The 27,324-nt window shown below is 45.4% G+C and overlaps 1 protein-coding gene across 1 annotated transcript in view; it reads left to right on the top strand.

Moving 5' to 3' along the window:
• ABCA4 (ATP binding cassette subfamily A member 4) overlaps nucleotides 1-27,324 on the top strand; it is a 227,808-nt gene that overhangs the window by 183,913 nt on the left and 16,571 nt on the right. The window contains exons 42-46 of the mRNA XM_083157071.1: nucleotides 2,767-2,896; nucleotides 4,955-5,075; nucleotides 6,494-6,556; nucleotides 9,084-9,190; nucleotides 23,562-23,703. Coding sequence (XP_083013197.1) covers nucleotides 2,767-2,896; nucleotides 4,955-5,075; nucleotides 6,494-6,556; nucleotides 9,084-9,190; nucleotides 23,562-23,703 — 563 coding nt within the window. The remainder of the gene's footprint in view (nucleotides 1-2,766; nucleotides 2,897-4,954; nucleotides 5,076-6,493; nucleotides 6,557-9,083; nucleotides 9,191-23,561; nucleotides 23,704-27,324) is intronic.

The following is a 27,324-nucleotide window of genomic DNA, read 5'->3' on the forward strand; positions in this document are numbered from 1 at the left end:
TAAAAAACTGTAGATTCCTTACAAAATCTCTCACTTTCTGATTCTCTCATCCTATTACATTTAACCCTTAGGGTGACATTCTATGCGTTGAGATAAATGCGCATGTTTTTTTAGCGCACCACATCGCCGCAAATCGCACTTTTTGAAATTGCACTTTTCTGTCAAAATTCGCATATTTAATGTGATGCGTTTTGGAGGCTGAAAAGTGCGAAGTGGTGCGATTTGCGGCGAATTGGTGCGCTGTCTTTAGTCCTGAAAATGTGCGATTTTCATGTCTGAAAATCGCACGTTTGCAGGAAAGCGCAAAGTAAAAAAAAAAAAAACGCGCGCGGGGTCCCCCGCCCGAGCATAACCAGCCCCGGGTGCTGGTGACATAAAATCAGGGTCCCCGACAAATCGGGGTCCTCTTGATTTCATGAAACCAGCACCAGGCTCAAGGTCCGGCGCTGGTTCCCAAAATACGGGGGACAAAATGGTAAGGGGTCCCCCGTATTTTAAGAACCAGCACCGGACCCAACCAGCCAGCAGGGTAATGCCACAGCCGGGGGACACTTATTATATAAGGTCCCGCGGCCAAAGCATTAACCCCCTGGCTGGTCAGCATGGGCAGGGGTCCTGGGGAAGTGGGGACCCCCCCAATGAAGGGGTCCCCCCCCTCCAGGACTTACCAGCCCATGCTGATAGTCCGGGGCTGTCCCCGATGCCCCTGGGAGGTGGGCATCGGGCTGATGAATTGTGTAAAAAAAAGAAGTAAAACTATTGTTTTCTACTGGCGAACTATGAGTCCCAGCAAGCCTACCCCACATGCTGGGACTTGGAGAACCACAAGTCCCAGCATGCGGGGCATTAAAGGGCCCGCTGGCACTTGTAGTTCTACAGTACAAAAAATAGTTAAAGAAAACACACTGACACCCTGAAAAATAAAAGTTTAATACACACAGAACACACACACACTGATACTTACCTTGAGCCCGTAGGTCGGTCCCTGGATCCTGGGTCCGGGCTCTGGGGCTCCAGGGCAGAAGAGTCCGGTTCCGGGGCCTTGGTCCTGGTTCCGGGGCTGGTCCTGGGGTTCCGGGGCTCCTGGCCTGTAGAATCCGGGATCCGAGGTAGTCCCCAGGGGTACCTAAGGAAGGAAATCCTACTCACCTGGTCCCCGGCGACGACCTCGGCATCCTCTCCGGCTGAAGCGCTGCTCCCATCTGGTACCCGGCTTACAGGACTTCACCGGCGCAGAGATGTTCCTTCCTCGGCGTCTCTGGACAGAATGATTTCTGGCCAATCAGGAGCCGAGAAAGTCGGCTCCTGATTGGCCAGAAATCATTCTGAATACAGACGCCGAGGAAGAAACATCTCTGCGCATCTAGAGCAGAGATGTTTCTTCCTCGGCGTCTCTAGTCAGAATGATTTCTGGCCAATCAGGAGCCGACTTTCTCGGCTCCTGATTGGCCAGAAATCATTCTGTCCAGAGACGCCAAAGAAGGAACATCTCTGCGCCGGTGAAGTCCTGTAAGCCGGGTACCAGATGGGAGCAGCGCTTCAGCCGGAGAGGATGCCGAGGTCGTCGCCGGGGACCAGGTGAGTAGGATTTCCTTCCTTAGGTACCTGGACCTTGGATTCTTCAGGCCAGGAGCCCCGGAACCCCAGGACCAGCCCCGGAACCAGGACCAAGGCCCCGGAACCGGACTCTTCTGCCCTGGAGCCCCGGAGCCCGGACCCAGGATCCAGGGACCGACCTACGGGCTCAAGGTAGGTAAGTATCAGTGTGTGTGTGTTCTGTGTGTATTAAACTTTAATTTTTCAGGGTGTCAGTGTGTTTTCTTTAACTATTTTTTGTACTGTAGAACTACAAGTGCCAGCGGGCCCTTTAATGCCCCGCATGCTGGGACTTGTGGTTCTCCAAGTCCCAGCATGCGGGGTAGGCTTGCTGGGACTCATAGTTCGCCAGTAGAAAACAATAGTTTTACTTCTTTTTTTTACACAATTCATCAGCCCGATGCCCACCGCCCAGGGGCATCGGGGACAGCCCCGGACTATCAGCATGGGCTGGTAAGTCCTGGAGGGGGGGGGACCCCTTCATTGGGGGGGTCCCCACTTCCCCAGGACCCCTGCCCATGCTGACCAGCCAGGGGGTTAGTGCAGAACATTGCGATCTGTGCAGGGTTCTGGCTAATTCGCCAAACAGACCCTGGTCTGAAATAAGTGCGATAATTAGACAACTAAAAATTGCGATTTGCAAATGCGCATAGCATTAAATAAGCGAGTTGTATACTGTTCTGTACGAAAACATCTGGATGCGATAAAAATGCGAATTAATCTCGCACTTTTGGTCAGCATGCCTTAACGCACATAATATGCGATTTCAGTCCCTTAGCGCATCCCATTAAATTGGCGATTTGAAGGAAAAATGCGATATCGCCATTTTGTTGTCTAATTAACGCAAAAAAACGCAAATCGCATTCCATAGAATGTCACCTGAGAGCGCATTATGTTGGATTGATTATATACCCATCTATTTTCTGTGACTGACGGCTGTATTATGCTTTAAAAAAGAAATGAACAAACATTGATGTTCAAATGAGTCATGATTAAATATAAAAATAATGAATTGTCGGAAGAATATCCGTATAAAAGACTTGGTTGCTCTTGAACATTGGGAGAGCTACACGCGCTTCCTTCAGGGTTTCATACCAAATCCAAACGTTGTGTATTCCCAGTACTTCGGCCACAACAAAACTATTGTGTTCTCTGTTGTTTTCTGCCTAGGTGAGGAGCATGTCGTAAACCCATTCCAGTGGGAGTTCCTGGGGAGAAATATATGTGCTATGGCAGTTGAAGGAGTTGTCTACTTTGGATTGAATCTACTAATTCAAAACCGTTTCTTCCTCAGCACATGGTAAGAGTCAGCCCTGTACTGTAGAGTAGAAAGCATGATGGCTTCTAAACTATAAGTACTACTAAAATGCTCCATACTTAGGTGAAAGTCTGTCCCTAAAGTACAGGTTTCTTCAACATAAAATAGGCTGTAGCATGATATGCCGACATTCAGACTTTTGACATCCATCATGTAGACAATGACAAAATGGAGACATATAAGAATTACAACATATTATCTCTGGTCGATGGCCAACCTGCTTGTGATGGCTGCAGCTTCCAGGACGCAGCAGTCCATGCAACATCACTTCTGGATTACAGCTGTTATAGTGGGTATTCCCCCGCTATGCCTTGCCTTAATCCCTAACCCTCTCTCTAGTGCCTAATGCTAACCCCCCCCCCCCCCCCCCAACACACACACACACACACACACACAACCTAACCCTTCACCCTGCAGTTTAACCATTATGTGGGCATTCTGACAATAAGCATGGTGTTATATTGTCCTCCTAGGCACAACTATCGACGTTAATGTGGTTACATGACTGCCAACCTTTTAACTACATTTATAAATCAGTATTTAGTAACATTTACAATGTTTAGTTAAAGCTATTTATTCAATTAGACCCTTTTCCATCTACAAGCCAGGTCGCACCAGAGATTTTCCCTGGCTCCAACCCGGGTGCGACCCTTCCCGGCATAATGCCTGGCGGGTAATGACAACGGAGATGGGTCCTGAGCCTGCGCTGGGAGATGAGAGCATCTCCCAGCGCCAGCTATTGCATTGCAGTGAACGGGACCCAGGTCGCATTGACCTGGGTTATCTGTTTACACTGCACAGTGAGCCGGGTTGAATCCTGCTCGCTATCCGGGTTGAGATGCCGGATCTTACGACCTGGGTTATTTCTACAGGGAGCATTTTCACCTGCCTGCAATCCCGGGTTTTGCGCGCTCCTGTGCAAAACCCGGGATATTTAAGCTAGTGGAATAGGGTAAAGGAGTATCTGGTGTCCATAATGATTTATGCTATGATGGCATGGAAAACAGCAGATCTGATAAATATTGGTAGTGCCTACAAGTTGCAGACAGTTCAGTGTTCACAGTGACAAGAAAATAACATGCAATACACAAACACATACCTACAGAGGGAGCGCCTCTCAGACAGCGCAGGGGATCTAGAAACCCTGCGCTGGCGAGAGCTGGTGGAGAGGTGCTCCATCTGACGGGGACGCGCGAGCGTCTCACACGCAAGTGCGTCCCTGTCAACATGGCGGAGGGGAGCTCTTTCCTGCCTGTCATCGCTTCAGTGAAACAGGCAGGGTTGGGGGGGGGAGGGGAAGGGTGCAGGGAGCGGCGGGGAGGCGGTGGAGGGCTCAGACAGAACGGGGTGCACAAGCATTTCATGCGCGTGCACCCCCTTCTGTCTGATGGTGGGTCCTGGCGGTTGGTGATAGAATCACCAGGACCCACAACAATGACAGGCTCCATCTGTATATGCTTAAGGATGAATTCACACAAAGTGACATAATGCCCTACAGTATGACAATAGTTCCCAAACTTTTTTGAATCACTGCAGACTAGCGAATCACAATTTTTTTCATGGCACCTCATAGGCCACAAGTTTCTTAATAACACATAAAAAAAATAATAATAACTACATTTTTGTTTATATGTCATTCATAAGTTAAATTTTGTGGTGAGGAACAGGATTTGCTTCCGTTTGTCCATATAAATTATGATTGGAAGCCACCAGCACTGGTTTTGCCTAATACTTTGACCATAATTAATTTGAGTTGGTCCTGGGCCACCAACCCAGGGCACCCCTGCAAGTGTGCCTAGGCCCACAGTTTGGGAACCACTGCCCTATGAGAAGGACCAATCTGTCCATAGGTGGAAATACTATGTTTACAAGATAGCATGTCTATCTGAACCTATCCAAAGATGATCTACAGCTCACTGGCCTCACACCAGTTGATCCAGCCACAACCATTAGCATTATTTGACTTTTCTTTTATAAAAATATGATGGTTCATAAAATCCTTGTTTACCATCATGTTGTTCACCATTATCTGTATTGAAGGTTTGCAGAGCCCCCTAAAGGGCAGATTATAGGTGAGGATGAAGATGTTGCACAGGAGAGACAGAGGATCATGAAAGGAGGAGGGAAGAGTGATATATTAAGACTAATGGAATTATCAAAGGTAAAACATTGTTATGTGCCAAGACTGATAGACTGTATGTTTGTGTGTCTGTTTTTCCTTCATGTAATAGGATTCAAGAAGCTGAGGGTGCCGGAGTTTGTCCACAGTGTTCTTATTGTAATGTAGCACTATTGTTAGGTGACCAATTGGCAAATGAGCTTATATTATGCTATGACTTTTACATTATTCTTGAGAGAAAACTAGAATATTTAGATATTTTTTCAACATAATATATTAAAATAACATATTACTTTAGCATAAGATTTATTTTTATCATAATATGTAACATGCATTTGAGATACTAATGACTGTAAACGGCTTCTGCTGAGGAAGAACAGCCTGAAACTGGCGTAGCAACGCTGAATATGGCCGCATCTCTCAATTGTTAGCTCCATACGCTCCATCATTTACCTATGTCCTAAATTACTATTGTTACTGAGAATAAATGGTTTTAGGAAAAGAAGAATGAGTGAAATAGAGGTAATATATGTTGCTTGTAAATGCTATAAATTGCAAATGTATCATTCCCACCAGTGGCGTAACTACTGTAAGGCAGCCCCAGCAGCCGCTTGGGGAAGCAAGCAGCAGCAGGGTCTGTGTGGGTGCCAGCACCCGCTCAACTCACTGACATGCTGATGCCTGCCGCTGCCTGCAGGCTGAGCACCGGAAGCGAGTCAGCCATGACAGAGACGACAAATCTCCCCACTGATTTAATTGACTGTACACAGAGCCGGCTATTGGCTACTGTGTACAGGATGGGCGTGCTGGGGCGGCCTGGGACGCGTCTGAGCCAGGGGAAGCAGAAGTGCCTGCTGGTCCCTCTGCCTCTCTTGTGCTTCAGCTTCTCCGTTACGCTGGAGAGGAGCCGGGGGGCACAAACTTTTTGGCAGGGGGGAGCAAAATGTATAGTTACGCTACTGATTCCCACTCCCAACAACACAGGGGCTGTACTGGGTGTGATTTCTACGCCCTTTTAATGCAGCACTACAGGGACATGGCCACTATACCTGTGGCAGTACCCCCTTTCCTTATCTGTATGGGTTTTTAGCCAAGAGATATTGGAGGGTATGAGCCGTCTTCCCCTTCCTAATATTATTACACCCATGATACAGGTTGATGTTATGGCTAAAACCAAATGTGATGGCATGCAGTGCGAGTCAGAATCAGGCTCAGTGTGCATAATCCAGAGATAGCCAAGCACCCAAATTACCAGCATTCTGCTTTTTCTAAAATGTTGTGTAAACAAAGATGTTGTCATAGTAATGACTTGAAACTGTAAACAAAAAAGGAAAACAATAAGTGAATATGGCTTGTTCCGCTGAATACTTAGTTGTTCTAATGCTGTACAAAATAATTGGAATACATAAATGAATTGTATTAATTTGATTTAATTTAGACTTGCTTTTACTCCTCTGCAGACTTATGCGGGTAGACAGACCCCTTCTGTGGACAAGCTCTGCATTGGTGTCCGGCCTGGGGAGGTATGTATTAGGGATAAGGGAATGTATGAGCGACCGAGATACTGCCCAACACTACTGCAAGAATGGGTCACCCTGCCGCCAGCACAATCTTTCCAGTGATAATTTAGGAAAGATGGCACCTTATTCTGAAAGCAAATACTTCAGACTGCCCATATTATTCATGTGCCGGTTACTCTGGAACAGTACTATTTTTCTGGAAAACTAGGTCGAGGAACTCCAGGTCTGGCATGCATCTGGGGGTGGATCAATTATATAAAAATAGAGAGAGAGATATGTATATATTGTATTTAGAAAGAAAGGCACTCACAGGGGACTTTAAAATAAAACTTATCGGTACTCTTTACCTAGAAGGGCGCCCATCGCGGCCATCGCGGGCATCGCATGTACTAAAAAATCGCATGCAATGCGATGACCGCGATTTCCCATAGGGAACAATGTTAAATGTCCCAATTGACTCGATTTTCCTGTTCAATGTCCCAATTGACCCGATTTTCCATAGGGAACAATGTTAAATGGCCCACAGAGGCCAAATAGGCACCCTGAAGTGTGAAATGGCCCCCCCAATTGTTACTGCCACCCCACGATCAACGTCAACCCAAAGCGTGGCGAGCGCAGCGAGCCCGCGAGGGGCGGCGGTACGCGTCCTACTACCTTTTCATACCCCCACTATCCACGTCGGCGTGGAGTTGAGAATAGAAAGTGTGGTGAGCGCAGCGAGCCACCGAGCCCGAAGCGTGGCGAGCGCAGCGAGCCCTGCGAGGGGAGGCGGATACCTTCACAGGTATCCGCCTCCCCTCGCGGGCTTCACAGCTGTCAGCGTCGTGGGGTGGCGTTAACAATTGGGGGGCCATTTCACACTTTAGGGTGCCTATTTGGCCTCTGTGGGCCATTTAACATTGTTCCCTATGGAAAATCGGGTCAATTGGGCCATTGAAATGGAAAATCGGGTCAATTGGGACATTTAACATTGTTCCCTATGGGAAATCACGGTCATCGCGTCGGTCGCGATTTTTTTCCCTAACGATGCCCACAATCAAAATCGTGGGCGCCCTTCTAGGTAAAGAGTACCAACTTATCTTATGGAAAGTACATTTTGGTCCAGATCAGATTCCGGAACCCAGTTCCTGATGATGTCATATTTAATTAGAGGTTCAGGAACTGAGTTCCTGCTGGTTCCTGCTGAAAAATAGCGCTGCTCTGGAACTGGAACATTCGGCTCCTGTTTGAACAGTGGGGATTGGGCAGCAACAGCCTCTCATTATGAAAATGTAAGCAGCAGTGATAGCAACTCCGAGCGCACATTAATGAGAAGTAGACAAAATGCTAGTAACCTATGCAAAGGTGTGCGCAGCACATTTTATTAGGGGGTGCACCATTAAAGGGGTGTGTCTAGCACCACCTTTTTGGCGTGTCTAACACTGCCCATTGGGTGTGTCTAACACCAGCAATCAGACGTGTCTATCTATTGGCACACGTGACATTATCCATATCATAATCTCTTGCCTATTTCAGTTTTAGGAACAGATGTACTAAGCTTGAAAAGTGATAATGACCAGCCAATCAGCTCCTACCGGCCATATCACTGGCTGTGTTTGAAAATGTTAGGTAGAAGCTAATTTGTTGGAGGTTTATTTTCCTTTTTATCACTTTTCAAGGCTTAGTACATCTCGTCCTGAATCTTCTAATTACTCAGCTCCAACCCTTATATCCAGCCGCTGCAGCCCAAATACTGTACAGTACACTTACCTTCTACTGTGTCTCCTAGCTGTGGGTGTCCTGTACACGCTGCAGCGTTCTCTTCTGTCTGCTAGTGCTGATGTCACATGGCCTTGTCTCATTTCAAAAACTTTATTCATTGTACCAGGCAGCTGCTCACAAGCGACTGCCACACTCATGACCACAGTAATAGACATACATACACTGGGTCGACATGTCACAGTGTAGATTCCCCCTCATGCCGAGGGGTGACGGTCATTAGGTCGACCCTATTTAGGTTAAAATGCATTGTGTCGGCCACTGAAGGTGGACATGGCTTAGGGTGACACATGAAATAGGTCAACATGGCTAATGTCGAGAGGGTTGAAAGGTCGACCAAGCATTAGGTCAACAATGAGATGGTCCACAGTGAAAAGGTCGACATTTTTCACTTTTTGTTTTGAGCCGACATGTGCCGACAAGCAGTATTTCATGCCCTGCCATCCACTATGGTGTGGTGGGAGAATAAAATAGTGTGCCCGAGGGGACGCTGGACACTTTGACGGTGTCCATTTTGATGACATTCAGGACAAAAGCGTGAAAAACTCATGTCGACCTTTTGTCTGTCGACATTTCCATTGTCGACCTTCCAACCCTGTTAGCCTTAGCCAAGTCAACCTACAGTCCTGGTAGTTCACGCTCTGTTGTCTACATTAAGGGCTGTATTGTATGCTGGCTGGTGCTGAATTATTATATACTTGGCTATCTGTCTGTCTATCTCTTTACCATTCTTTGGACATACATTTTCAATGTATAAATGTGTTTCTGTCAGTGCTTTGGTCTGCTGGGAGTGAATGGAGCTGGAAAGACGACCACTTTCAAAATGCTGACTGGAGATATTGAGGTGACATCAGGAGATGCAACTGTGGCTGGATATAGGTAAATCAAGCATGTGAATCTCAAACTCATTTTGCATGGTAGACCCTGTTATACCGCTTTCACATCTCTATTGCTGTGTACGACCCAGGAGCTCGATCACGAGTCTGACCCGGGTTCAGCACTTTCACATTAAACCCAGGTTGCCCATTATTTAGAGGGTGACTCGAGTTTAACCTTGCTTATAACACGGGTCGAATTGCCAGGTTGGTCAACCCGGGTTATACAGTATGGTGCTTTCACACTGACCAGGGTCGACCAGGCAGCAACCTGGCAATTACCTGGGTTTTCAGTGCGATGTGAAAGGGGTATTAGTGTTTTTCTGCTATAAAATGCAATCTATTCCTTCCATCTCAGGACATGCAAAATCTGTTTATTAAATGACAATGTTACATGCTGTTGTTGAGTAATGGAGTGAACAGAGCTGTGCCGGTCTGAGTGAGGTGTGCTATATATGGTATGTAGAACATCCTCTCATGACAGAATACCAAGGCCAAATGAGGGGGGTTTGTGTCAAATATAGCCAGGCCAATAACGTACCCTTTTCTCAATTCTACTTGGGTGACAAAGCACATTATTCCTCAATTTACTGTAAGAATACAGTTCTTCTTTTCAAGCTTGTTGACCCCTTTCCAGCAGCTTGTAATTTGCTTGCTGCAGCTACTCCATGTGGGTAATGGACTGGGAATGCAGTACTGGGCTATGCTGGTAAAGCAAGGCACCACACTCCCAGCTGGGGTTAGGATTTAGGGAGGGGACTCTTAGGGATAGGGATAAAATAGTTCCCTGGAACCGGCAGGATTTTGACCATCAGGGCACCACTGTTGGCGTTCTGACTGTCATGATAGTAACTGCCAGGATTCCAGTACCAACCCCATTGTATAGCATATACCCATTTTCATTGTATAGCCCTCCTAACTAAGGTCTTTTTTTATCAGAAATGCTATTGCCAGATAAGAGTGAATTCCCTCACCAATCCTGCCCCTTCTTTCAGTGTATATTACAGCCTTAGGGTATTTACAGTTAAGTGGATATTCCCTCACACCCATAGTACTTTATACAATCCATTTATGTTGTCACAGCTCTACTTTTGACACAATATATTTACTAAAGTGTGGTTGCTTAGAAGTGGAGATGTTGCCCAGAGCAACCTATCATATTATACGTATAATTTATGTAAGACCTTACAGAAGATAAGAATCTGGAATCTGATTGGTTGGTGTGGGCAACATCTCCACTTAAAAAAAGCTACATTTTATTAAATATAGATAAAGTAATTGATGGTTCTGCCTTTGAGAAACTTCCAGCCTTGGTTAGACAATGGAAAGGCTATTTGTGCGGCTACAGCATAAGGCACTGGGGAGGGGGCACATCAGGACAGAACTATTACCTGGTCTGCACTCATCCAGGGGTGCATGGTGGCAGGGGTGAAGGGCAGGCAGGGTGCAGGGAGAGGCTGCAGACTGCTGTGCGGGGACACGCATAGCGCACAGGACATAGTGCACGTGGGATGGGAGACTACACAGACTACAGATATATTACCGGGTCAGCACTCAGCCAGGGGTACATGGCGGCAGCGGTGAAGGGCAGGCTGGGTGCAGGGAGATGCTGCGGACTGCTGTCCGGGGACAGGCAGAAGTGGACATAGGAATCACTTGCATTGTTACAGCAGGCGCCTTAAAGTGTGGAGGCTGTTGCTGAAGCAGGAGGGGAGATATAGAGGCTGCTCCCAGAGGCAAATGAAGGATTTTCAGAAAGGGGTTTCCAGAGGGGGGGGAGCAAAGCACGGAGATGGACACTTAGGTGACCCAGTATATGCCGAGTCAGTTAAAGTATTATAGATAGACCAAATGTATATAAATAATAATAATTATATATATATATATATATATATATATATATATATATATATATATATATATAAGTAAAAGCAATCCAGAGCACTCAGTCGTCGCTCACCCTGCTGGCAAAAAATCCTATGCTTAAGATCAAGAATAAGGTAGATGTATACATTGAACAAGCAAAAATGGCAGGTTGGATTGAAGATTCATTAGTCAATTTTTTAAAAGTTGATGAACCAATCTGCCCGATAATGTATACTTTGCTGAAGGTGCACAAACGGCTGGAACGGCCCCCTGGTCGACCAATTATATCGGCCAGGGGGTCGGTCCTTCAGCCTATTGCACAATTTGTCGACGAAATATTGCCACCTACTGTGATAAAGATTCCTAGTTACATCAAGGATACTTTAGATTTTTTATCCAAACTGAGTGAGGTCGAACAATTGGAGGATGAGACACTCTTTGCAACACTATACAGTGATACCACACCATGAGGGGATAAACGCTGTAAGAAAGAGGCTAACAGAAACAGATTATGTTGGCCCACCCATTGAGTTTGTATGTGAATTGATTGAGCTAGTGCTGACCCAGAACCATTTTCAATACGGCAAAAATTATTACATCCAACAGAAAGGGACCGCTATGGGCTCAAACTTAGCCCCAGTATACGCGAATATATTTATGGCGGAATTCGAAGAAACACACATATATCGGGCCTATGGTAAGGATATTATAAAATATTATCGATTTATCGATGACATTTTTTTAATTTGGCGAAACACACAAGAGGCCTTTGAAAACATGGTGATGAAACTTAACTGTCTGGACACTCCGATAAAATTCACGCATAGTGTGAATAATACATCAATAAACTTCCTGGAAGTCACGGTCTATAAAGAGATCAATGGAATGGGCACAACCCTATACAAGAAGGCCACAGACAGAAATTCGTTATTATATTACACCAGTTTCCATCCAAGGCCCCTCAAGGATGGACTACCAGTATCACAGTTCCTCCGTGTGTTACGAACCAACACAGATCCACAAAAAGCTGAATTACAACTTAAAGAGATGACAACCAAGTTCCATGAGAGGGGATATCCTGCAGAAGTGGTACACTCAAATCTAAGAAAAGCAAAGAAAATGAGCACAATGGGTAAGAGAGAAAAAATCACCCAATAACCTCCACGCATGATTGTAACTACTACATTCGACACTAAAGCCACCACGTTCAAAAAGAATGTAATGAAACATTGGGACATTGTCTCTACAGACCCGAAGTTGGGCCTCAAAGAGAAAAAACCATTATTTTCATACAAAAGAGGCAGAACAATTCGGGATCATCTGATGCGACCGATGTTAAATTTCAAAGATGAAAAGCGAGATACCTGGTTAACAAAACCTAAACTGGGATGCTTTAAATGCACGGGCTGCATTACGTGTCAATCAATGCTCACTGGAAGCTTTTTCCCACATCCCCACAATGGACAAAAACTGGACATTCAACATCGTCTATCATGCACGTCTGAATACGTGATATACCTATTAAAATGCCCTTGTGGGTTGACATACGTGGGTAAGACCATTTGCTCTTTTAAAGAGCGAATGGCAAACCATCGCATAAGTATACGTAACGCATTGAGCAGTGGTGAGACGGACAAACTGGTTGCCCGTCACTTTTTGTTGAATAAACATCCTCTATCCTCATTGAGAAGTATGGTCATCGACCATGTCCCCAAATTATCCAGAGGAGGAGACCGGGCGAGACTTTTGTTGCAGAAGGAGTCTCGCTGGATTGCCAAACTGGACACTATTAATCCTAGGGGACTGAACGAATATAACTCCTTCAAGTGCTTTTTATAAACCATGGGTCCCGATATACATGTGTGTACTAATGAGTTTAATTCATATATAAAGAGATAACATCAGTAGGAATCCTCAATTTTGATAAATGGACTTACACTATTTGGTTCATAGATCCACCTAAATAGATGTGACATTTTTATAATGTATATTTTATATCTAGAATGTTTATATGTGTGTATGTCTTTAATATTTGATTTTTTGAGTGGTGTATTTTTGATGTATAATATTATCTGCACAGGGCAGCGTCTGGGATACAGGCCCCATTGCCCATTCATACAGATCCAGTGATACTATATGCGTATAGAGAAATGGTGGTGCGTTCCAGCAGCAAAAAAATGCTGGACCGCAAATAAACAACACACATGAGTTCCTATAGTAACCTGAAGACGCCGGGCTAAGAGGAAGTGCGTCAGCACCCTCAAACACCCGATACGTCACTTCCGCCGGGTTTCAGAAGAGAAACCGTCAGGATGCGGAAGTAGTGACGCCATTTTGCGTTCCACAGCGGTGGAACGCAGGGCCGTAATTAACGCTGTTTGTACAGTTTAACAAATGATGGAATTACAATTATATAGCGGATGGTTACAGAAATCGGCGGTGAGTAGATTGATATCCTTACAGCCTTGATATATTGATTATAAAGCATTTTATGAACTCTGATTATTGTGACACAGGTGATGTGAGGTGATTATCACTGGGGGTATAAGAATGGGACAGTGGTGGCTAGTGGTCAGATGCTGTCTGATGCAGGAAGTATATGCAGAGCCATGAATAAGGGTCCGAAATGTCGGCATTGGCACTGATGGAGAAATAAAGAACCTTTGAATTTGCAAAAGTGGTGAGTGCTCTGGATTGCTTTTACTTGGATTGTGTACCACGGAAGTTTTTCGATGGGAGAGTGGAGCACCCCATGACATTAAATGGATGAACTGTGAGTGCAATATAACTGGTTTTGGATATATATATATATATATATATATATATATTTAACAGCAGTGTAGACCCCTGGGCATAGCAATGTATTGGGGCCCCTACCGATCCTCCAGCGGTAGGGATAGGGGGTGCTATGAGCGGAAGCTTTGATGTCCCGCCGGTGGTAGGGGGTATTATATCAACCGCTCAGCATGTAGGGCCTGGATCAGTAATTTTCACTAATTACCTCTTTACTCTACAGATGGTGGGAGAAGGGGGCATTGGGCTGAATGATGGGGCCCTGATACATAACTTCCAGGGTGGTAGAGGATGTTTAATTTGCAGAGGAGGGGTGTATAGTGGAGTGGGCTTATTATTCATAATTTTCTGGTGGGAGGACAGCTTGCTTGACTGCAGATATCTCCAGTTCCCGGAACTAGATTTCTTAGATTTTAATGGAATTAAAAACTAGAGAATCCCAACTACCAAATGGTACTGGGTCTAGGGAATCAGAGTTCAGGAAGCAGAGCAATCCACCAACGAGAATATAAAACTACATACCAGGTGTGGAGCTGGAGCAGTAACCAGCTGCTGGAAGGCTGATATCTCTGGTATTGGGAACAGTAGAGACAAGCTACTAGTATCCCTCAAAGGGGGAGAGTCCTAGATATTGGAATATACCCTCATAAAAACTCTAAGTCAGACAGAGCCTGAAATATCTTACTGGGAAGAGCAATTAACAGGCTTGGATGGGGACCACTCCTTTGAAGTCAGATATCTCCGGTTCCCCAGGGCCGATTTTTTAAATTCTTGTACCTATGGAAAGAGGGGACCCTCAGCTTTCAGACTGGGGCCCTTAGATTCCTGGGGGGGGTTCTGGGTACTCAGAAACCTCCCCTGTGCGCGCTACTGGCTGCTCCACTAGAGAGCAAAAGAAGCAGAGATGAGAGAAGCTCCTGCGGCTGTGGGGGAGACGCGGCTGTACTTCAAGGGGAAGGCGTATGAATGGGTAGAGGCTGATGCCAGTGGAGCCGGAGAAGAAGGAGAGGGGGAGAAGCTGCTTCAAGGTGGGCCAGTCTGGAGGAGGGGGATGTCTGGCCTGTGCGGAGGGCTGCTGGTGACGCTACAATAATAAGTGCTGTATGGCGTCTCTGCGGAAACTGCCTGGTGATTTGTGTAAACTATAGTGTTCTGTCTATTTATCTGTCCTTCTGTACCCCATCCTGCCATTCCACCCATCTATATCCCTTCTCATCCATCCACCCACCCATCTATATCCCCTCCCATTCATCCATCCACCCACCCATCTATATACCCTCCCATTCATCCATCCACCCACCCATCTATATACCCTCCCATTCATCCATCCATCCACTCATCTATGTTTCCTCCCATCCACCCACTCATTTATGCAGCTCCCATCCATCTGTCTATGCTACTTCCATCTGTCTGTCTTTCTATGCCCTTTCCTGTCTGTCTATCTATCTGTCTATAATTCTATTGTCCGTTCCCCTCCTGTTCCTACGTCTTTGCCCCGTCCACCTTTCTATGCTCCTTCTGTCCATCTATGCCCCCTCTAATCTGTTCATCTGTGCTTCCTCCCATCTATTCGTCTATGCTCCTCCCATCAGTCTGTCTATGCCCGCCCTTTTTGTCTGTCCATCTGTCTATGCCCCTCCAGTCTGTCTGTCTGCCCCCATATGGTACTCTGTCCATCCATAGGTCTGTCCATGCCTTCCTCATCTATCTGTCCATCTATGCCTCTACCCCCTGCTCGCTCTTTCTCCCTCACTCTTGTTCCTGTATTTTTCTCTCTCTAACATTGTCTCTCTCTCATTCCATCTTTTTCCATGAAGACACTGGCATGTATTCAATGCTCCTATGTCGCTGTAAAAAACGGTGAGAGTGCATGTTTTTTGGAGAGTGGTGAACTTTTCTCTCCTATTTTGTGCTTCCCTCTATTCAGCTCTGTTGCTTCTCCAAAAATATTTTGCGAAGCTAACTCAGTTCACCCTTCACTTCTCACCATTTCTGTTCAATGGGGATTTTAGTGTCTCTCTCCAAAAGTGTATTCAATGCACAAATTGCGAGTCCTGCTGGTTTCTTTTTTTACAGCAGTTCACCATTTTTCCCTCGGCATCTTTTTTAGGTGAACTCTAGGACTATCTTTGTTAAAGTTGTTATTTTTTTTGTTTTTTATGGCTTATAAATTAAAAAAAATGTACTCTAATGTATTTATTGCAAGTGCCATAATGCTGTACTTCTATATTAATTTATTTGGAATTAATAAGTTATTTTAATGGTAACCAATAAGAAATCATTTTGGAATGCTCCTAGTAATTTCCCATGCTTCCTCACCTAACCCCCAAACAGGCTTTCAAACACACTAACAATTATAAAATAAATTAAATAAAAACACAGGGCAAAGAAACAATGCTAAAAGCACAACACAAGGATAAAGGCCAAACAGAACAAAATACACCCTGCACAAACCCAATTAAAGTAGTCACACAGCCATTTGTTGTAAAATAAATACTGAACAAAACATTTACCTTTCTAAACCTTTGTAAAAAAATACAAGTCCACAAATGTGAGGAACACGCTGCTGAGAATATCCCAGTCTGACCAGCTCACAGAGCAGGAGATAACAGAAGTCTCCAGTTACAGCTCTCCCATTTGAACTCGCATAATTATGCTAAGTTCGCAAAAGGAGTCAGTGAGCTGGACACACGTTGAATACTGAGGAAGCCAGAAATGAGGAGATAAGAAAAAGTGGTGAGCACTTCAGCGAGATCACAGGGACACAGAACAGTGAGCGGTGAGCCAGACTCTCAAAAAACATTGAATACTCCTCACTGTCTTTTTTACTCTCTCTTACTCACTCCTTTCTCTCTTTTTCTTGTAGTGATAAAGGCTGGGGAAAGGGGGGGGGGGCTTTTAAAATTTTGCTATGGGGCTCGCCTAGATCTAGTTACGCCCCTGCCCTCATTATTGCTATTTCTGGTAACACTTGTGACAATGTCATACAGTACGAAGCAGTGTACACTCCTCCCTCCTCCTGCCCAGAAGCAACATCCACCTGTTGTCATGGATCCATAATGCAGAAAGTCTATATGCACATTGGTTTGTGTTGTTAAAAAAAGAAAGGAAAAAAACGCCATCAGCAAAATGAATTTGTTTTTGCAAAGCATTGCTTAATCCAATCTGTCAGGTCATTGTAAAAACATGTTTTTCATATGTAGGCTGTCAGTATGGAAAATACAGTATGCCACGTGTTCAGCTCATGGAGGGCTGGTGGCTCATCATGTTGTTGATGCCACCCAGTGCCCAGTAAACAGTAGAAGTGCATGAGTGTATATCCTCTGATTAATGGGTTTTAATGAGAGTATTGTTGTGAATTCCCTGGTAAATGCATGAAATGATAATAAATCAATAATAGGTGCATAAAGAATATTATTAAAGACCCATCAATAAAATTGATTTGATAGACATCCAAGACTATTTCTGAGCCATTTTTTAGTTCTATAACAGTTTTTCAGTAGATATCTCATTGTTTAAAAATTAATTATTTGCATAAGACAGTTTAGGAATTAGTACAGTGGTGGTTGCAAAGCTAACCATATAATAATGTAGGGGAAAATCTCTTTGCACATACCTGTATAAACATACATGTCATCATAAAGAACAATGGTCCAGGTATTGCCCTATTTACATTACTCAGCGAGCGGCAACTCTAGAACGTCCTGTTAGTGAGAGACACAAAATAGTATGAACAGAAGGGGGTTGTCCAGAGTGCGCTCTAATGGTACCACCTAGCAAGTACATACAATCAACCTGATATATCAATCATATATCTTCTGGAGTAAAATTCTGATATTTAATCAATAAAACGTAGACTTCATTCGAATAGTAGTCCTTTATTTTTAAAAAACAAACCTTTTTTTTAAATAAAGGACTACTATTCGAATGAAGTTTACGTTTTATTGATGAAATATCAGAATTTTACTCCAGAAGATATATGATTGATATATCAGGTTGATTGTATGTACTTGCTAGGTGGTACCATTAGAGCGCACTCTGGACAACCCCCTTCTGTTCATACATGTTATCATGTATGTAATATACAGTATGTGCTGGTAATACATGTAATATATCCCCGGGGATTGGGTACACTGAATGTATCTGGTTGTGTGTGGCACCCAGGAATCCACATAAGGTTTCACACAGTGAAACATTTGAACTTAGCATTTAATATGCAGATACAGCAGCTGGAGCATACAGAATATAGGCAAGCAGCATATCATTTGAATCAGCAGTAGATGTGTGTGGATCTGGGGCGGGCTGGGCCGGGGGGAAGGGTGCCACATGCCCCCCAGGCCGGTCTGGCTATTTAGTGGCTGGGCCGGCTGTGTGCTTCTTGCACACGCTGCCGCAGCCGTCGCTACCGCAGCCGCCGGCCGCCTCCCTGTTCAGCAAACTCCGAGTCCGGCCGCATAAATGTGAGTAGCGACGGCCTCTCCAAAAATGGCCGCCGCCGTAGAGGAGACAGACACTAGAGGTACTGCCATACCTCTAGTGTCTGTCAGAACTTAGAGAACAGCGCTGCCAGCACTACCCGGAAGTGCAGATTCGGCTAGCGCTGGCGCGCTATTTAAATGGGACCCATTGGCGACGTGCATGTACCCTGGCTCCCCCCTGGCAAGAAATATCACTCCCCATGGCAGAAATGAAACCCCTTGCAATAAGTTGACTGCGACTCTGATAATGAGCATGTAGGTAAGCAGCAGGTAGATAGTATAATATGTAATAGGCATTATTATATTTAATGGGCATTATGGTATTGGCATTATGTGTACTGGGCATTATGGTATTGGCATTATGTATACTGGGCATTGCGGTGTTGGCATTGTGTAATGGGCATTGTGGCGTTGCCATTGTGTAATGGGCATTGTGGCAATGGCATTGTGTAATGGCATTGGCATTGTGTAATGGGCTTTGCGGCATTGGCATTATGTGTAATGGGCATTGCGGCGTTGGCATTATGTGTAATGGGCATTGCGGCGTTGGCATTATGTGTAATGGGCATTGCGACGTTGGCATTATGTGTAATGGGCATTACGACATTGGCATTATGTGTAATGGGCATTACGGCATTGGCATTTTGTGTAATGGGCATTAGGACATTGGCATTATGTGTAATGGGCATTACGGCGTTGGCATTATGTGTAATGGGTATTACGGTGTTGGCATTATATTTGGGCATTACAGTGATGGCTTTATGTGTAATGGGCATTACGGTGTTGGCATTATGTGTAATGGGCATTACGGTGTTGGCATTATGTGTAGTGGGCATTACGGTGTTGGCATTATGTGTAATGGGCATTACGGTGTTGGCATTATGTGTAATAGGCATTACGGTGTGTGGCATTATGTGTAGTGGGCATTATAGTGTACATTTTTGCAATGCGCCTTCGGCACGCACTGTTCCCATTTCTGGTGTATGTGTGTGGTGGGGAAGGATTGTTTAATCCTTGCTGCATACTAGAGGGGAGAGGATAGGGTGGTGAAACTATGGCGATGGTGATGGGCCACTTGCTTGTGTTGCCCCCAGGCTGAAAGTTGCCAGCCAGCCCCTGGTGTGGATCCTATTTGCACTTGTGTGGATAAGATTCACTTTAATGGAAAAAAAATGCAAGTTTTGAGTCACGCTGCACTTACTCAATCAGTGCCAGATTAAGCCTTCAGGGGGCCCGGGGCACTTTAGACAGGGTGGCCCCCTTGCACTTGACATTACTGGCCGCAAACTGCATGGGAGAATATTACACTGTGAAAACACAGAGTAAAGGCAGTTTAAACTTGGTCAATGGGTAACTGCATACATACCACATGAAAAGCCCGTGTTTGTCCCTCTGCACCTTACTCTGTAGGACTGTAGGAGACCTCACAGTCCCAGTGCTGCCTCTGATTAAAAACGCTCCCATGACTAGGCTGCTGCTACTGTCCTCTATGGGCCTGAGAAGCATGTAATGAGCTTCACCAATCAGAGCTCAGCACAAACCTGTCAGCCTCTGTCCTCTTGTGCAAAGTGTCATGGGACTTAGTCAACTTCCAGTAATGCCAGTGTGCCTTGGCTCCCGATGCTCAGCACCATTAATAATTTTCACATTGGCAGATAGGTAAAGCTGCAGCCAACCACAGGGGGCCCCTAGCTAGAGGGGGGCCCAGGGGTACTGACCCCTTTTGCCCCTGCTTTAATCCGGCCCTGTATTCAATGTGATATTTGCAATAATGACTGAATGGGATAATACCAGTCCTTTGTGCACACAGTATCAGTTGTATTGAAGAGGTCAATGGTGAAATATTGCTTCAGCTCTCACAATGCACTGTGCTGTGCAGGGCCGGATTTGTGCCTAGGCCCGTGAGGCACGGGCCTCAGGGCGGCACCAATCAAGGGCGGGACGGCAGGGTCACATTCCTTTAAATAGCCGCATCGCAGAGCAGGTGGGCAGCGGCAAGTGACAAGCGGCGCCGCCGCCGACATGATTCATCATATGTAGGCGGCAGCGCCGCTCGTCACCCGCTCTGCCATACACAGTATATCCCTAGCTACCTCCTTGGTCCCCCTGCGCAGCCGCCACTGCCGGAAGTGCAGGGCCGAGGTGTGTTACAGGCAGGGCGATAGCTCCAGGCCCCCCCGCACGCTGAGCTGGCCGCAGAGAAAAGACGTGGACTGTGGACAGCCGGCAGCGCAGTTAGCCAGCCGTCGGAGCTATAGGACGGGGCACACGGTGGGCGGAGTCTCGGATTTCCCAGTCAGTCAGCAGGCAGCTGTGCTGAGCCTGGCTGACTGATAACTGAGCGGCATCAGCAGCAGCCGGTGAATAGGACCTGTCACCCTGATTACAGCCTAGGGGCAGCAGTAGTCACTGTAATTGCTGACTCAGGGGGAGAGGTACGCTGTAGTACTACTGAGAGGGTGGGGTGCACCACTGACTGGTGATCTTGGCTGCAGCCTCCTCCTCACAGGCGGTTGTCTGCAGTGTGAGCACCAGGGGCTAGGGCATCAGCACCAGGAAGATCCTCTGCCAGCAGGGATAATTACATCCCCTCACATCAAGGGCTTCAATCCGGACAATGTATACAGTCTGTCCGGCTACTTCCTCATGTAGCCACGCCCCCATGTCTGGCAACTCAGCTTCTCCACGTTACTTCAGTTCCCACCTGGCCTGGCTGAGAGGAAGGAAGAAGACATTCCCCAGCGGTCCCTGTCCTGCTGTATGGTAAGTTCTGCCATCTGCCAGCATTTATGTCACTGCAGAGGGGACATACACACAGGACAAGAGCACATAAAAGTGGCTGACTGCAGAGCTGCCTGTGCTGATGGGAGGAGATCTCTTTCAGAGGGATGAAGGGGATGTTCTGTAGTAAGGAGGAGGGGGGCAGATGATGAACTGTGAGGGGGTTATTCTGTGCTGAGGGGAGAATGATCTGTTTGAGGAGGGACTTACTAATGGGGTAATGATGCCTGATAAACTGCAGTGCAGGGGTGACTGGAGGGAGTGGGTGATGGATGGAGGTAGTGGGGTGAGGGGTATGAGGGACAAGGGTGATGGGTGGATGGAGGGAGTAATCTGTAGTAGTGAGGGTACAGGGAAAGAGTGAGTTGCAGTGGTGACAGGTAGATGGAGTGTGTGAAGTACAGGGGTGAGAGGTGCAGGGATGGTTGGGGGTTCAATGAGGGAGTGAGGTACTGCTGTGGGAGGTGCAGAGGTGGGGGCAATGAGGGTGTGAGGTACTGCTGTGGGAGGTGCAGAGGTGGGGGCAATGAGGGAGTGAGGTACTGCTGTGGGAGGTGCAGAGGTGGGGGCAATGAGGGAGTGAGGTACTGCTGTGGGAGGTGCAGTACCTCGAGTGTCCTCCATGAAGTTAGCAGCCCAGACTGCTTAATTTTTTTTTGAGGTGGGGTACAGTTACATTTGTATGTAGTCTATAAATAACATATATATATATATATATATATATATATATATATATATATATAAAACTTATACCTTAATAATGATTACATTAAGGGGGGGGGGGGGGGGGCGGCCAAAAATGTTGTGCCTATGGGCGGCCTGACCCCTAAATTCGCCCCTGGTGCTGTGCGTATGTGATGTGTGGCTTCAGCATGTATGTGCCCTGCCACTTTGTGTCACATACAACTGCAATAGGACCCATTGTGATATCAGAATACATGTGGCTAGATATTTGGGATAGGATAGTAGTTTGGGTAGAGGAGGAGGTGCTAGATATACTGGGTGACATTTAATGAGATGCGAAAATGTGATTTTTGCTATTTTTATTTTCGGCAAAAACGGGCAAATCGCACTTTTTCCCATTGAAAAGTATACAATTCGCATATTTAAGGAAATGCGAATTCGGGAAAATGTACAGCGCTACAGAAGCTGTAATCCGTGCTGGAGGAGACAGACCAGCGCTGGACCCTGGATTGGTAAGTATATTGGTGTAAAAGTAAGAGGTGTGTGTGTTTGTGAAATAAAGTTATATTTTTCTGTGTGTGTGTGTGTTTTATTTTAACATTCTTTTTACAGGTGGACTACAAGTCCCAGTGGGCCCATTAATGCCCCGAATGCTGGGACTTGTGGTTCTCCAAGTCCCAGCATGCAGGGGAGGTCTGCTGGCACGTAGTTCTCCTGCATAAAGCAATGTTAGGTATGTGAGAATTAACCCTTATCAGGCCGTCGTCCACTGGACACGGATGCTGGTGACAGCCCCAGGCTTCAGCCCTGGACGGGTGAAGCCTGGGGGGGGGGATCCCTTTATTGGGGGGGGTCCCCACTCCTCCAGGTACCCTGTCCAAGGCTGACCAGGCACGGTGCTCATGTTTCGGCCGGGGGACCTTATATAAAAAGTGTCTCCTGGCTGTGGCATGACACCGCGGGCTGTTGGAGCCCGTGCTAGTTTCAAAATACTGGGGACCCCCAGATTTTTTGTCCCCCAGATTTTTGGAACCAGGACCGGTCCAAGAGTCGGGGGCTGGTTTCAGAAATACGGGGGACCCCTATGCTTTTTGTCCCTTGTATTTTTGGAACCAGGTCCGGCTCAATGAGCCCGGGGCTGGTTATGCTCATGAGGGGGGACCTCACAAAGTTTTTTTTTTACAAGCACATTACCTCAAATTCGCACATTTTCATGCCTCAAATTTGCATATTATCGCACTTAATCACACTTTTTTTCCCGGAATACACACCTCATTAAATATGTGAATTTGCCGCAAAAATTGCGATTTTAAAAAGTGCGATAATGGACGAATTTAAAAGTGCGAAAAAATTGCATCCTATTAAATGTCACCCACTGTGTGTGTAAAAAATAAAAGAGTAGAAGCAGCAGCTAAGGGGTGAGGGAAGGGCCTTGTACCAATCCACTGGTTCTGGAGAAAATCACTGGTCTGGAAGCTGGAGCTCTTCATGCAACTAGCTTTTTAACCAATGCTTTTTTTTTTTTGTTCCTTTAGTGGTTGTGATTATGTGTTTTCCTTGAGGGGGGCAATGTGTGTGTGTGTGTTTCTTTTATGGGGCCAATGTGTGTGCCTGTATTGGATTGGTGGGGTATTCCAAAACGTCTCGCACAGGGTATTAGTAGATGACACAACAGAAACGTTTGCAACTGTCTCTTTACCATATTGTACAGAGAGCCCCACATTACCAATACTGCGTTACCTCACTCATTTCTCTCTCTCTTTTCCTTTGCAGCATCCTGTCTGAGATTGATGATGTGCACCAGAACATGGGCTACTGTCCTCAGTTTGATGCCATTGATGAGCTGCTGACCGGCCGTGAACACCTCCAGTTATATGGACGTTTAAGGGGAGTTCCTGAGGATGAAGTTGAGCAGGTAAAACTTTGCACATTTTTGTCAAAATATTTTTTTTCATTTCTGATTTCCAACTTACATTTTTATGATGCATTTGACTGCAGTCAATGCACATTATTGTATTAATCATATTAGCTATCAGATTATTAGGATTTTCCAAGCATCACATACGGACTAATGCAGAGGTTCAGAAATTCCATGTTGGGAATAGAACGTGCGATTTTCATCACTTTGCATTCTCTGTGGCCAAACAACTTTAGGCGATTCACAGTCATATGACACTGACCAACATACTCCCGATGTGGGAGATCCCCTATTCGGGAGGCCGCCGATTCTTCACTTAGTCTCCTCCACCGCAAAAACAGTGGATGAATCCCATCACTTCCTTTTAAAGTGTGCAGGATGACTGGAACATAGGTATACCATGATGCAATTTATTAAGGAAGGACAGAAGGGGAGGAATCTGAAGAGTAGTAATGTATGTTAAAAAAGCACAAATGCTACTTTAACCCCTTCAGTGGCACTCCCAAGAATTTTCTGGGTTATGCTCCAGTGCGCTGACTGGCAAACCCGGAAAATTCTTGGGATTGTCTCTGCCTGCGCTCCCTCCTGCTGGGCAGCACCACTGAGCTGAGGGCTGCGCTCACCTCCTTGTAACGTCATGCCGCACACAGCTTGGTTGCCGGGGGCAGGGATGAAGTGCTCAACGGCGCTGCCCAGCCCCGGGAAATGGAAATGCAGGGGGGGGGTGTTAATATGAAATATTGATGAAAAGCTGAGGCCCTTTGGGTCACTATAGAAATGGGGAGGAAGCACACTATTCACACTGGGCTGGAGTTGGACAGAAACCTATTGCTGGATCACTAAAATGACTTTAAAGGTAGAGGTCATAATCACGGGAGACTTTAATCTACCTGATGTAAATTTGGAGGGGTTTGCAAGTTCAACTACAAGTGGCAAATTTCTAAATTCCTAACATGTAGCATCCTTTAAGCAATTGGTGAGGGAGCCCACTTGCAAAGGAGCAATATTAGGTGACAGGATATTAGACATATATGTGGGTTAGAACCTAGGATCCAGTGATCATCAAACAGTATGGTTTAGTATAAGGTCAGGGTCCAACTCCTGTTACAAAAACAAATGTGTAGGATTTTAGGAAGCTGACCTTGCACAGATGGAGAATTGTGTAAGCAATTCATTTTTGTATTAAAGGAACTTGAAAGGAGAGTAGGAGAGTTGCAAAAAACCTAAAAAGTGCAATACTAAAAGCTTCAGGCCTTTGTATTAAAATAAGGTTATGAAAAGCACCAGGATAAGGAAGCCAATGTGGTCTTCAAAAGAGATACTGTAGCAAATAATGTGAAAGCAAAAAAAAAAATGGCATTTAGGAAATATAGGCAGACTCAAAATAATAATGACAAAGAGGTGTATCTTGCCAAATGGAAGGAGACTAAGAAGGTGATAAAATGTACAAAGGCAGAAGCTGAGGAGAAAATGTCCACGTCAGTAGATAAAGGTCTAAAACCTAAATATCAGTGAAAATGAAATGGAGGAATAATAAAACTAAGACAGAGAGTAAGAGTTTGGTGGAGGGAGACAAAGCAATAACAGATTACCTAGATAATTATTTTTGCTCAGTATTCACTACTGATGGAGATGGAAAGGGACCACAGTTAAGTTGCAAGGATATTCATAAAAATAAGAAAGATGAAGGTCCTAAAAGAACTCTCAAAACTGAAGATGGGCAAATCAATGGTGCCATATGAGATACATTCAAGGATACTAAAAGAGCTTAAATACAGTATATGTTGGTAGCACCATTAACAGGATTATTCAACCAGCCACTAACTACAGGTGCAATTCCAAAGGACTGGAAAAGTGAATGTGATAACACTGCACAAAAGTGAAATCAAGGAAGAAACAAGTACAACTACCGACCAGTGATGGAAAAACTACTAAAATAAAGAGTTGTGGAATATCTTAAATCAAAAAACTTACAGGATAGCAAACAGCATTGAGTTACTGGGGGGAAGATCATGCCAATCACATTTTTGGCTCTGTGACTAATATAATAGATCGGGGGGAAGATATAGCATGTTATTATTATAAATTTTTGCTTATATTCTGAAGAGGAGAGGCAAACAGATATGCATGACACAGAAGCAGTAGAAGTGAGCATGTAACAGAAGGTTAGGATGAAATATGGCTAGGGTTGATGAAGAAGTGGGTTTTGACAGCCTGTTTAAAGTTTTGTAGAAAGGTGGGGAGTCTGATAGGGATAGGTAGAGAATTCCAGAGATAGAAAGCATAATGGGCAAAATCTTTGACGCAGGAGTTGGAGGACATTACCATTTGGCAGGAGAGTAAGCAAAGGAAAGGAAGATCAGATATGTAGGTGGGAGAGGAATTGGGTGATGGCTTTGTTAGTGAGTGAGACAAGCTTGAATTGTACTCAGAAGGGAAAGGGGAGCCAGTGTAGAACTTGTAAGATAGAAGAGGTGTACATAGTATGTTTGGAGAGGAAGATGAGCTTACAGCAGCACTGATGATAGATTAAAGTGGAAGTGTTTGTCAGGGAGGTTAGACTGGAGGAGATTACAGTAGTTCAATCTGGAGATGATCAGTGAGTGGATGAGGGTAGCATTCTGGGTAAGATTATTTTGGAAATATTTTGGAAATATTTTTGAGACGGAAATGGCAGGACAGTAAGAGTTGCTGAATATGCTGTCTGAAGGTGAGGGAGCATTCAAGAATAACTCCAAGGCAGTGTACTTTGGGGCTAGAAGAGTTAGTTGTGCCATCAATGTGAGGTTATCCGGGAGGGTGGAAAATTTACCTGACCAGTCATAGAGGGGTATCCAATCCTGGGTCATGAATGTTGGGACATCCCATCCCGGCCCGCTGGACTGTTTATCGGCAGGCGGGATTCAATGTCCCATCTGACAATCAGCGGAAAGGGGGTGTGGCTGTATAAATGACCATGGATTGTCGAGGTACGGCCGTGATGTCGACAATCCATGGCCACTCTCAGCAAAACAGTCTTGACAGCTTTTAAAGTTGGGTCTGTTCTGCCAAAATTACTCTTCACTGCCGTCAGGAAAGACAGCATTGTATAGGGGCCCACTGCGATTTCCTCCATTGTAAATAGCGGCAGGGAATGAATACCCCCATGGACTTGTTATGTTTAATAATGCTCTGGGACATCCAAGAATGTTACCAGTGAAGTACCTTAGGGATCGGTACTTGGACCAGTGCTCTTAAATATTTTTGTTGGTGACATTGCAAAATGGTATTGAAGAGATATATACCTTTTATACAGATGGCACAAAGATGTTCAACAGGGTAGACCTCCCAGGGCGGATAAAACACATGATTGAGGAATCATGCACTTGGGTCTCAAAAACCCACACCCCCAAACAAATAGAGACGCATGTGGCTGCGCCCATTCTCCACTCCCGGTGTCAATTTTCAGCTTAATAGGAGAGCCATAATGTATGGGTAGTGTTATAATATGCAGTGCCTTAAAACCAAGATGTGCTCCTGTATATAACCACTCAGAAGCAGCACAACAATGTTGCCATGAATCACATAAACTGGATAAGATTAAGGGCAGTATTCAGGGGTAGATTTATTAAGCTCGGT

The sequence above is a fragment of the Crinia signifera genome, chromosome 8, assembly GCF_055691185.1.
Source record: "Crinia signifera chromosome 8, ASM5569118v1, whole genome shotgun sequence".
Lineage (NCBI taxonomy): Eukaryota > Metazoa > Chordata > Amphibia > Anura > Myobatrachidae > Crinia > Crinia signifera.